Source organism: Halyomorpha halys, unplaced genomic scaffold (genome assembly GCF_000696795.3).
Source record: "Halyomorpha halys isolate HHAL.00 unplaced genomic scaffold, Hhal_1.1 Scaffold400.1, whole genome shotgun sequence".
NCBI classification, from domain to species: domain Eukaryota; kingdom Metazoa; phylum Arthropoda; class Insecta; order Hemiptera; family Pentatomidae; genus Halyomorpha; species Halyomorpha halys.
In genome coordinates this window covers 687,672-700,236 of record NW_027106113.1, presented here as the reverse complement: position 1 = coordinate 700,236, position 12,565 = coordinate 687,672, and the positions used below count along the sequence as shown (strand labels likewise).

At 29.8% G+C, this 12,565-nt stretch overlaps 1 protein-coding gene across 3 annotated transcripts in view; it reads left to right on the top strand.

Moving 5' to 3' along the window:
* LOC106682289 (uncharacterized) overlaps positions 1-8,505 on the top strand; it is a 30,828-nt gene extending 22,323 nt beyond the window's left edge. For all 3 annotated transcript variants that reach the window (XM_014423047.3, XM_014423048.2, XM_014423049.3), the window contains exons 3-7: positions 861-986; positions 2,480-2,721; positions 4,557-4,724; positions 5,373-5,588; positions 7,360-8,505. In XM_014423047.3, the coding sequence (XP_014278533.1) occupies positions 861-986; positions 2,480-2,721; positions 4,557-4,724; positions 5,373-5,588; positions 7,360-7,558 (951 nt within the window). In that variant the 3' untranslated portion in view covers positions 7,559-8,505. The remainder of the gene's footprint in view (positions 1-860; positions 987-2,479; positions 2,722-4,556; positions 4,725-5,372; positions 5,589-7,359) is intronic.
* Positions 8,506-12,565: the final 4,060 nt, after the last annotated feature.

Here is a 12,565-nt window from a genome sequence, read left to right as displayed (position 1 = left end):
AAAATTAAGACTGAAAATTATATATTAAGTGCCCCAGATGGGAATTGGGGCACCGAGCGCCATGGAACCTATGCCCCAACCTGCACGGCCGTCACATCCCTCTTATATATGATAATAAAAAAAAAAGTCATAAACTATATTTTTCTTCATGAAATTCTAATTTACTGACTCTCCTTAAATAATTTGTTACAGGTCAAAAACATGACAGGCAGATTTTGGAGAGCCTTCTCTAAGTGAAAAAATAATTGAATGCACTTATTTTAGTTTTAGAAAGACAAAATTTTCTTTGTTGTCATAAAACTGATTTTTACAAATAAAGATTAGTATATATGTACAATTATAAGAACTTCTGAAAGTTTTAAGTATAATAATAGTGATGCTTGTAAATTTTTTTGTTTTATGGAAAAATTTTTGATTATTAAGCTTCAAATATCTCTTACTGTAAATAACAAATTTCATGAAGCAATAAAAAAGTATAACTACACACATACAAATAAAGAAAAAGCAAGTGATGTTTAAAAAAACACCTTTTTTTGAAAATATAATTTAAACAAATGTTAATAGGAATTAGAGATAACTTTTCGTATTCTTCCATCATGATAAAGTTAACACCTCTTTATCCATCTTGACATCTTGTTATATTGATGTTTACTAGAGTTTAGATTTGGAAAACATGATGGAAACATTGGATTGAATATTTTGGCTCTCTCAAATTTTTTTTTTAAACTATTACTTATGATCTCTTATCATAAACAAAGTTATCTTAGTTTTTTTTTCTGTTTTGAATTTCAAATAAGTATAGTACTTACTTTATTTATTTTCCATAATTTTAAATTATTACTTCTTATTTATTCTTACAGACATATGAGCTGGTTTTAAAGAAAATGGATGAAATAATGATTCAATTTAAATGTGATGGGGATAGGCCCTGGTGTAATCTAATCTTGCACAATAATTACCAAAATCTCTTGCTGGAAGATTTAAAGGTAAGCTTGAATTTTGGCAGAATAAATGTTCAATAAGTGTTAAATTAAATTAACATTACTTGATTAGTAAGTACAAATTTGTCAAGTAATGTATTTTTATTTTTATTATTCAGTGTCTTATATAAACAGTCTTTTTAGATATTATTTGTCTGTAATATTACTTTAAATATCATCAAAACAGACTATTACTGTCGACAATATCAGCAATCTTTTCAGAAAACATCCTGAACTAAGTTCTTCATTCTTAATTTGTTTACCCTATGCTCCTCTGTCCAATCATTAAAAACAAGACCCCAACCCACAAACTTATATATTCCTACAAATAGTACAGTTAACATTAAAAAATCCTTTATCATCCTAAAATTCCTTACCGATATCTGCTTGCAAAATCTCATTTAAATACCAATTATTTCTCTACCACTTTAACTATCCATCTATCTCATGTATGTAGAGCTAGATGTATTCGTTCATTTCACATTTTTGTTTTTATTTTGGAATTTTATTATTTTGTTATATTTTACATCATTATAAGCCAAACAAATGACATTCTAAATATTTATTGTTATTGTGCTAGATATTCATGCTATGGATATTCTGAATTCAGTAAAAATCTGGCAGTCGAGCGTGATTCTAATCAAATCATCTCCTTGCACAACCGTTGATCTAGTAACATTAATTCTTTACATAGTACTGAACCCCTGACCCTTCATGGGTTGTAGTGGTACAGATTTAATCGTTCTAAGGAGGCTAGTTTCGTGGAATTTAGGGAGGGTTTTATAAACAAAGACAAAGAGAGTGTTTTCACTAATAGATGCCACGACAGACCGTTCTAGACCCAAGGTATGCTAAGCTATCCCATGCCAGAGCAGTGTCACCATCTACTGTTTTATTTTACAAACAAAATTATAAAACCTATTTTTTGCAACAATTAGGTGTTCTAGAATAAAATTACTTTCCATTTCATTTCAAAACATAACATTAACAAAAAACCCTGCACAGCTGTAACTCATGTAGGGTCAGAGGTTCAGTAGTTTGTGAGGAAGTACTGTTTCTTGAACTAGGGTTGTGCAAGGAGTTGGTTTGTTTATGATCATGCTCAACCATTAGGATTTCCTCAATAAAGGTACCCTCTTTATAGAAGCTAGGTGTGCCCCAGAAGGGCTCCCAAACTTGTAGGATTCATTCAGGACTACAGTTACAGGCCAAGGAGTTAGTAGCACAGCACTTTACTCACTTAACTAACCCGCCACTGCAAAATATAACATTTATCATCTTTTTAATTTATGACTATGCTTAAGTGTGACTAAAAGCAAATGCTTATCACAATAATTGTGAAAAGTATTCATTTATCGTACAATTCTAGAACAAGATCTCTTATTAAAATACCAATCACGAAAATATATGTATTCCTATTTCTTATATAACTTCTTTAAACTATTTTGCATATAGTTTTTATATAATTAGCACACAATTAAATCTCGTTGTTTATCAAGCCATTAGGATATGAGCCAGCAGATAAAATTGAAGGCCTAACACTTCAAGAAGCAGAGTTAATTTTCAAGTCACTGGGAAGATTCCATGCTGCATCCAAAGCAGCTGTGTATCATGGAAAAGTCAATCTCTCAACTCTTAAGCCGAGGCTGACCAGCATCAGTCCTAAACACATTGAAGCATTCTTCGTGAGGGCAGTCCGGTTTCTATCAAAATCCATCGATGAAAGTTGGGGACCTGACTGGTGAGGATTAATTTTTACTGGGCTTTGTAATTAAAAATATTCATTTTTATTTAAAAAAATATTTTTGGTTGTTATTATTATTTTGTAAAATTAATTCTGAGATGTGAGTATAATTTTTAGAGCAGACTGGTTAAATTTATTACGAATACAACACTCAAAAATTGTCAAAATCAAAATCAGGCTAAGGATGATGAATGAACTAAAGAAATCTAAAAAAATAAATTGGGATTAGAGTAAATCAGTTGTTGGATATTTCCCAGAATAATCACTCCGACAAAGAAAATAAATAACATTATAGTGTTGTTGAATAACATATTTTATGTAATAACATAGTTCTTTAAGCCCATGTCACCTGGGTGTTTAGTAAATGTAAAGTTAGTTATATAGCATTTTAGTACTATGCAAGCTAGCATTTAGTACTAGCAACACCAAAATTAGTTGTGATAATGTTCTTCATGTGTTATCTTTTTAGTGTTCTTCTGGATTAAGATTTTTTTTGTTTTAATAAATGTAGTAAAATCACCTGAACTCTAGGAAGTTATTTCATATTGAAATTTCAAGTCTTCATATTAATTATTTCATTTCTTATGCTGTCTCTTTTAGTTTTTCTATTGACCCTGCTTTAGTATCAAGTCGTTTAATCCAGGAATAAAATCAGCTACTATCAGGGTAAAGAATTTTTGAAGAAAGAGAATCTTTTTGGCATACTCAGATCATATTTGTCTCATCAGTAATCATGAGATGGTTACTGATTACTCTCAAATTATCAATATGTTTTCATTTCTTAATTTCTAATGCCATCCCAGTCATTAGTGAAGTAACTTGCAAAAAGATGCTTATTAGGAATTTGAAATTGGCCAACCACAGATTATGGAAACATTAATTGAGATAGAAGTTATATGAGATAAAATCTTATTGTTGAGATTACCAAGGAAAGCCTTGATAGGAATACATAACGTTTTCGGAGACTATCAAAAAATAATCTCTTTCTTTGTATTAAAAATGAAATATGTGCACTGAACTAAGTCTATCAGGCATAATTGGAAATAAAGAATCCCAGCTTTTAGCTAGTTTGTTCTAATTATAACCAAGGGAGTGTGCAGAACAGGAAAAAGAAAGGAAACTTTGTTAGTAACAAATCAATTTAGGAACAAAATTTATTGTTTTTTCCTTTTATTTTCTTTAGAAATAATCTAAAGTTTTCATTTTTTTAAAATTTGAAAACATCTATTTCAACGCCTCTGATTGCATGTGAATCTTTTTAGTCAGATTTTCTTTGAGTTTAATAGAATTTAAGGTTTGTAATAAATACGTTTTTATTAAGTGTATGTGTAAAAAAAAAAAAGTAGGTACTTCAAACGGAATTTTTAATTTTTTCAACACTTTTTTGCAGGTGGTTTAGATTACGGAATGGTTCAAATTAACAAGAAACTACTGTATAAATAATATATTAGATTTACTAGTCCATGTTTAGATATTGGCTTGAAACAGAGCGGTGCTCTCTATTGATGGTGTATAATTGTAAATTGAAACTTTATAAACAATTTTACTATAGCATCTGGTGCCTATATGTTTGCGATTAGAAAGATATTACTTCTGCCTAAGTTGTCTATATAAGGTGCTCTGTTATATTATGGAAGTTAGAGGCGAGTTATTTAATTGTTGGAAAGAAGCACAAGTCATAGTTACCCTAAAGAAATTCAGACAGTTATCTTAATGTAGATATTTAATCACTTATACTCACTTATATTTTTACATTTTTATTCAACCTTAGTCAAGTAAGATGCCTTCAATTACCAATTAAGGAATAATATGATTTTACTTCTTGATTTTAGGAAGAGTGTACAAGCCAAGCTTGATGTACCAGCAGATAAAATAGTCAATAAAATGTTGAAAGTAGGGGAAGTTGATGAGACTAGATTTAATGCTATTCTGCATGGAGACTTGTGGACTAACAACATACTGTTTCAGAAAGATACATATGGAGTACCAAAATCAGTAAAGTGGGTCTCAAATATTTTTTAAAGATTATTTAATGATGAATGATGAATGAAAGTAATATTATAAGCTTAATATTTAGTTCATTTTAGATTATTTTAGAAAATTATTATAATTATTTAATTATGTAGTATAGAAGTTTTATCTAAACGACGGTAAGTTTTATTTAAACAAATAGACATTAACAAACTAACTTTTTTTTAAAACTTTATCTTTAGGCTTCCTTGATCCCCCTTTTGCTATTTATCTTAGTCAAGTTCTGCTTCTATTCATTGTGATAGAGCAAGTATTTCTCTGCAAGATAACGTCAGCTAGCATACTTGTAATTACTTAATGAATCAGTATTTTAAAAATTTGAAGCATTAATTAAATTTTTCTTATTTTTCTCCTATCAAGTCAGAGGAAGGAATCTTAAGCCTGAAAAAATTACTTATCTCAGAGGATTGTCGATGTTTATGATGAATTTCTTAAAAAAAAAAAAAGGATTTCTCTATAGCTGAATTCCGCCATAGTTTGTACATTTTAACTATATTACTATTGAAAAATCTAGATAAGTTTTCCAGAAATTTCAAGTTTGAAAATAATTTTCTATTTATGCATAACTTTTATTGTTTTATTTGTTCCACCCCTTATCCTTTTATGTATGGTTGCAGGTTTGTTGATTTTCAACTAAGTTTCTATGCTACAGTTGGTTGGGATCTCACATACTTGGCCTTTACAAGTCTTAGCTACAGTCTAAGGCAACAGCACTTGAAACATTTGCTCAAAATATATTTAGACATCTTGCAAGAGGATTTGAGGAAATATGGTTATCCAGAAGACAAAATCCCTACTTATGAATATCTATTGAATGAAATGAAAAGGCTAAGGTAAGTATTGAAGTTGTACAATTGTGCGGACTTCTTGTGGATATGACATATTAGTTTGAAAAATTTTACAGTTTGACAGTTTGGAGCTAGCACTCAGTGTCCTCTATCTGTTCATTAGTGTTAATCTTAAACCTAGTAATTAATAATTTAAAATATTTTAGACTTGTGACCTTGCATTATAGACACAAAATGCATTTGTACCTAGATAAATTGGTTGACTATGATTACTTACTTAACTCATTACAGATGCAATATGATAGAAGTTTGCTTATCTGCCATATCCGAATCCCAGATTATCCAGGGTACGTTTTTCTTTCATCTTTCCTATTGGTGCTTTTATATTCAGACCTCTCCCAACAATGAAAAAAAGATTGAACATAATAAATTGGCAAAACCTTATTTCATAATTTTAATTATGTAATTTAAAATGCATTTATGAAGAGTCTTATAAATGTTTAATTGTTTAACATATTAAAAGAAGTTTTATTAAATTTTAAATATATAGCTAAATTGGGTCTTATATTTCATTCCATTTTAATTTTAAAAACATATATCGTATATATAAGAGCTGGTGAGAATGAAAATAGCATAAGCCAATTTTTCTTTATTTCCTAAAAATCATACATATATTAGTTGGAAAATAAAGCAGTATAATACATCAGCTTCATATAAATTTCAAGAGGGCTTATGATTGTATTGACCACCAGCTGCTGTGTAATATTTTAATTGAGTAAGAAATATCAAAGAATTTAGTAAGTCAAGTAGAAATGAACATGACTGAATCATTTAATAAAGATCGTATGAACAATTGTCATTTCCAGAAGTCAGAGGTTTGTTGTTAAAAACTTTCACCTGTCTCATTTAATTTAGCTCTTGAATATATCATTAGAAAGGTGGTGTATAACGAAAAGCATTTAACTCTGGATGATAAAATATCTATGTTTGGGAATGCTACTGATTTGTTACTGTTAGATGAAGGTGAGGTAGCTTTAAAACTGAATACAAGTACGTTGATAAAAGTGGGTAAAGCATTAGGTCTCGAAATAAAAATGAATCAGATGAATTATAAACACCGATGCATCTACAAACATTGGATTGTGCTGGATGTAAGGTTCAATTTTAATGGCTACCAGGTCTCTGTGGCATCAAAGGTAATAAACTTACAGATGCCATGGCAAAAAAAGCTATCAATGATGGTAAAGTAGTAACTGCTGCATTCACCAATAAAATAGTTTCTTGGGTCAGAGAGAAGGTACTCAAAAAATGGTAGTCAATTTGGTTTAAGTAAAGGGACAATAAACTTAGAATTATTGAACTATCTGTAGTCTTTAGTCGAAAAAACCTACAACTTACTGGAATAGAAGATGTGGTAATGACCTCAGGATAGGACACTTAAGAGTGACACATGAATACATTATGACAAGATGAACACCACAGAAATGTATATCTTGTGGAGTACCTTTTACAGTACTGGACACCCTGAGTGCTATACCTAGAGTAATGAACATGAGGAAGTTGAATGTGACCAATATAGAAGAAATATTAAAATATAGGAAAAATGCAATAGAAAAATTGTTTTTGTTAAAAAAAAATTATATAATTAAAATAAAAATCTATATACTTATATCTTTTCACTGTTTTTACATAACTCACTTGTACAGGACAAACATTAAGTCAAGTGCAGAAGAGCCTAAAATTAAATAAATTAAACTAATAATAAAACACATTCAAAGTCATTACAATTACTTGATTAACACCTGTTTCTTTTCAGGTTCTGGGGTTTAATTACAGTCTTATTTTATCTCCCTATTATTTTAACTGGAGTCACAGGAAATAAAGAAGATGCTAAAATTATAATGGTACCCTCTACAAATACCTCTCAAGTACCTCAAATCTACCGAAGTGAGATCTTCAGAAATTCAGTTGGGAAGGATATTCTTGAGCTTTTAAATGAAGGAGTCATGGATTGAAATATGAGTTGAGGATTGAAACTTTTTAACAAGTATGGAAATAAAAAGTAAAAGTTCATTTTTCAAATAAATACATATATTTTTAAATTTAGTATATTGTTAAATAAATTTTTTATGTATAAATAAGTAAGAATAATTCCTTTGATGTTGTGAACATCCTCATCAGTTCCAGAGATCATTTTGAACTTTATTTGTATACCAGTAAATTAAATAGAAGAATTTATGAAAATATTGTAAATATCTAATGTCAGTCCAAGAATATATTTATTCAGAAGAGAAATAAAATATTTTATGGATTTTTAATTAACTTCTAATTACTTTTAAGCTTTTGAATTTCCTTTAGATATATATAATTAATCTTTATTTTAATTTATGTAAGAATAGTTTTTGAAATTACTGACAGAATTGATATTTGAAATTAAGCTAAAATAAATTTTTACTTTACGTAAGATATGAGTTATATGTGATTCTAAGCGCTATTTTATCCAAACTTAGTTTTAAGTATCTAAAGGTTTTTGAAGAAACTTTTTTGGTTAAGAATATTCAGAACTTGAATGAATAAAAAATAATATTTTTAACATTTTGTATGATAAATGCAAATTAAGTATTCTTATTATATTATATATTGTGTGAGTCTTTGATGATATTAGTAACAAATTAACATTAACACTTCCTAATGGGAATTGAACTTTTGTTACTTCTAGTTTTAGTTTGATAGAACGATGTTTTTAAATTACAATTAATAACTTACATTTGAAATCAATTAATAGTAATTAAAAGAAGGAAATAAACTAGAAAATAACTGTGATAGCAATTTTTCTGATACTAATAATGCCTTTGGAAGAGGATTCCAGATGATCTTTTGTCCAAATCTAGGAGAGAAGCTTAGGTAATCAGTTTTCTGTTTTTGTGAATATTGTTGATATAAATAAAATTTTAACATTTGGCATTAATAATTATTTATAACATTTCAAAATTAAACAAAAAAAAAATGAAAGCTGGTGGTAAAGGTTTATGATAGTTCTCTTTTCATGTCCACATATTATAAAACAGTATATTTATTTATAGTGCAAATTATATGCATGAATTATAAAAAATATAGGGAACAGTTTTGAAACATTGCCTGTATTACTAATTTAGTTACTACATTGTGAAATACAAAATATAACTAAAAATGAGCCAGTCCTAATACACTCCAGGAATGCCCAGAAGGGTGGTAAATGATTCAAGTTGTCCCATCAAAATTGTTTGAGGGAAGGGCACATTTACATGCAGTCATACAATTGTTGAATGGAAGCTTATTCTTGTGGGGTTTCAAGTTGGGAAGACTTTTTAACTGGATAACGAATGGAGAGACTGTACCTGTTTTTAATTAAGAATGAACAAAATATATGGATTTTATATTGTATAAGAGCTGAGGGCAATAACCATTCCCAAGACATGGGGAAGGAGAAAAATATTGAACAAAACATTATTATTTTTCTGTTGTTATGAAAATAACGAACATTAACCTTTTTCCTACCAGGAATACAACGGTATAACTAAATACAATGAAGCAGTAAACAACGCTTACAATCGGGAGAAATCGGGTACTCGGTTTTTTTCCGATTCGGACTTGTCTACACAGGGGTTTTTTAAACACGCCTAAACGTGTGTTTCCGCCGAAAAACTGGAATTTGAAATATTAAAAATTAGATTACGATACTTTCGCAGATTGTATATTTCATACATAGGTAAATGATAGTAATTACTGCCCCCTCCCTTCCACTCTCTCGCATTTATAATTCTATGAATTAAAAGTAAAAATTTCAATAATGAAAAACAAATAATGTTGTTTTACACCATCGAAATCATATATCTTAAATAAGTAAATTTAAATATCCGATCCCGATCTAGCCCGAACCCGATATCATTCCTTCCACTACCAAGTCCCTAACCACCCAAACCCACTAGTTTCTAACCTTGCTTCTTCTTCCAGTCCTGGCAATCCTCCGAGCCGCCTGAAAAGAAGATGGCCTCGTGACCTTATATTGTAAAAATGTTTTTTGAGTTCTACTACTGGGTAGTTTCTCTACATGCTGTATCATATGATTATCATTATGTCATTATGATCAAATTTACTTGTTGTATTTTTTATGAAGTTGTAAATATCAATAAATAAATAAATAAAAAAAATATCCGATCAAATTTTACTGATGGAAATGAAAAATGTGATGTGTTTTTAAAGTATATAACCAATAGATGAGTCAAAGAAGTCGGAAATATTTTTGGATAATCCATTTAATTTCTTTTGAAGAAGTTTTTAATTGTGATTGTTTTGCCAAAAAAAAGTTAATTCGTCATGTCCCGAAGCCTATACTCAAGATGCTGCTCACTCGTACTAAAAGAAGTAAGGGTAATCCAATTTGGTGAAGTTCGCTCTCCATTTTTATCATTGCAGCCTTTAGAAGTCATGATTTTTGTCATTCTATAAGGATTATACTGAGCTAATGTAATTGCGAAAACAAAAATCTAAGCCTGACAAATGAGACGTGGACACATTCTCATTAGGGAACAAAGTAAAAGAGAGAAATGTGGATTTAAGAGAGAAAACTTTTTTTTCAAGCGCCATTTCTTGGTCGTGATAACCCATTGAATTAAACTAGGACATCTCATTAACATCTCCTTCGAAGTAATGACGACATAATCTATAATTGAGAGGGTTGAATATAGAACCTAATTTATTCAGTAATTAAAATATAATCAATAATTCTTGGCCTGTAGTTGGCCGGATATTTCATAACCCTTAGCACAGAACAGTAGCATACGATAAATCCTTGCTAATCTACTTCTCAATCCTCTGAAATTCTCTCCCTCACTACATTCATTAGCCATGCTTGCCCTTTAAAGATCTCTTAATCCTTTTTTTTCAATCTTCCATTTTCGTTGGAAGGAAATGTATACGAACATTTTTAGTTAATTTTTATTCAAATAAAACCCAGTCTTTTGTACATTATTTTTATTTAGTGCAATATATATATATAATTGTGGCATATTTTAAAAAAAATTATTTATTATTTCATTTAATATACAAATTGGGCGTACAGAGCACGAAGGAATTATCGCTCTAAAAAACTTAAATAACTGTATAAATGAAATGATTGTTATTGAAATTTTTAATTGTAGATACTTCTGGCTGGAGAAACGTTTTAAACGAAGGAAGCGCCTCATCACGTCTCTCCAGTGTTGGTGGTGTTGACTCACAGCTGAAATAATTTTATTATCTAGGATTTGCAATCACGAACTTGGCTAAAGGGCAGAGCACCTTAGATCCGAGGCCGTTGTAGCCGAGGGAGTTACGGTGTCAGCTTAGCAACCTCAAGTTTGCAGGGGCATCAGTTCAATTTCAGCCTGGGAGGGTTGACTTTCATGAAATGAAAAAGTCAACTTTCACTCAAAGAAGGGATTATGTAAATAGAGCACAAAAAATAGAGCACTTAAGTGCTCCAGTTTTACGACAGCTGTAACCCTCCTTACATTTGCAGGAGATTTTATGCGAATGCTATTGGAGCAGGAAATGGTATTAGTGATGGGGGTTGGTTGATGCTTGCATCACCGATCTGTAGTATTCTTCTATCCATCCAACAACTTCTGGACTTGATGATAAATATACGCGGGTTAGTAATGAACGAGGTTGATTGCAAAAGGAGTAAATAATATACGGTAATTTACCTTTATTAGCTCATAAGAAGTAATAACCTTAACCTCTTACAAGTTATAAATTCATGTTTTTTCTTTCTCAATATTTTTATTATAGGCGATAACATTTAATGTATATGTAAACGAAAAAATTTATAACATCTGCATTAAATTTGAAAGAAATTATATTTTAAATATAATTATACTTTAATGGAATGGTAAAAATATAAGCGAGCAGTCTTGATGACATATTTCTCGGCTGAGTTATATCTCAGGTATAAATTCATAATATTAATTGATTTACTGTTAATTTCTACATCGTCTGAGTAATTGGTTTTAAAGTAGCAGCTTCCTGATTTGTTTACGTCATTCACTACTAGTAAGTAACCCCGTTCTCATTAAAAACTGAACGGTGTGTGATTGTGGAGCGAGATTGTTCTTGGCATTGACTACAGAAGAATATTTTTCTCATAGACAACTTTCAATGTTTATGATAATTTGCCATCTTTAAGAAGACTATTGACTCCCTATAAGGGGATTTTGAAGAGAAATACTCTCTGGAACCAACCCGATGATGCTCTCGCTTGACAATCACACACAGATTTTTATGAGAACGAGACCTACTAGCTAAAAGTGAATGTCAAAAACAAATCAGGAGGTTGCTTCTAAAAAAAATGATGTAAATTAACTTTGAGAACTTACTCAGCCGAGTAATACTCCATCAAGATTGCTGGCTTATATTTTTACCATTCCATTAAAATATAATTTCTTTCAAATTGAAAACAGAAGTTATAAAAATTTTCGTTTACGGATACATTAAATGTTATAGCCTAACTTAAAAATATTGGGAAAGGAAAAGCGTGAATTCTTAACGAGTATGAAGTTACGGCTGTTACTTCTTATGATGAGCTAATAAAGGTAAATTATTACCGGTGCTGTGTGAAATATGAACATTTTTATCCTTCACAAATTTTAACAAATATTTAAAAACTAATTTAAAAATTGAATTATTAAATTTATAATATAAGTTTTAAGTCATAAAATCATACTTGAATAATTAATGTAACAAGTGATATATTCTATAATACATTGGAAACGCTAATTATAAAGTTAAACTGATTTTCTGGCTAATCCATTAAGCTGATGTAATAATATATTACTAATTTACTTATAAAACTACGTCACAAATAAACTCATTCACAAAGACCTTAACCTCCCATTCGTTACAGAATTGGCCCAAAACAGATATGCGTCTTTTCATTCCAAACTCCTTAACCATCCTAACCCATTAATTCTTAATCTTTCATCCTTAACAATCCCTGATAAACC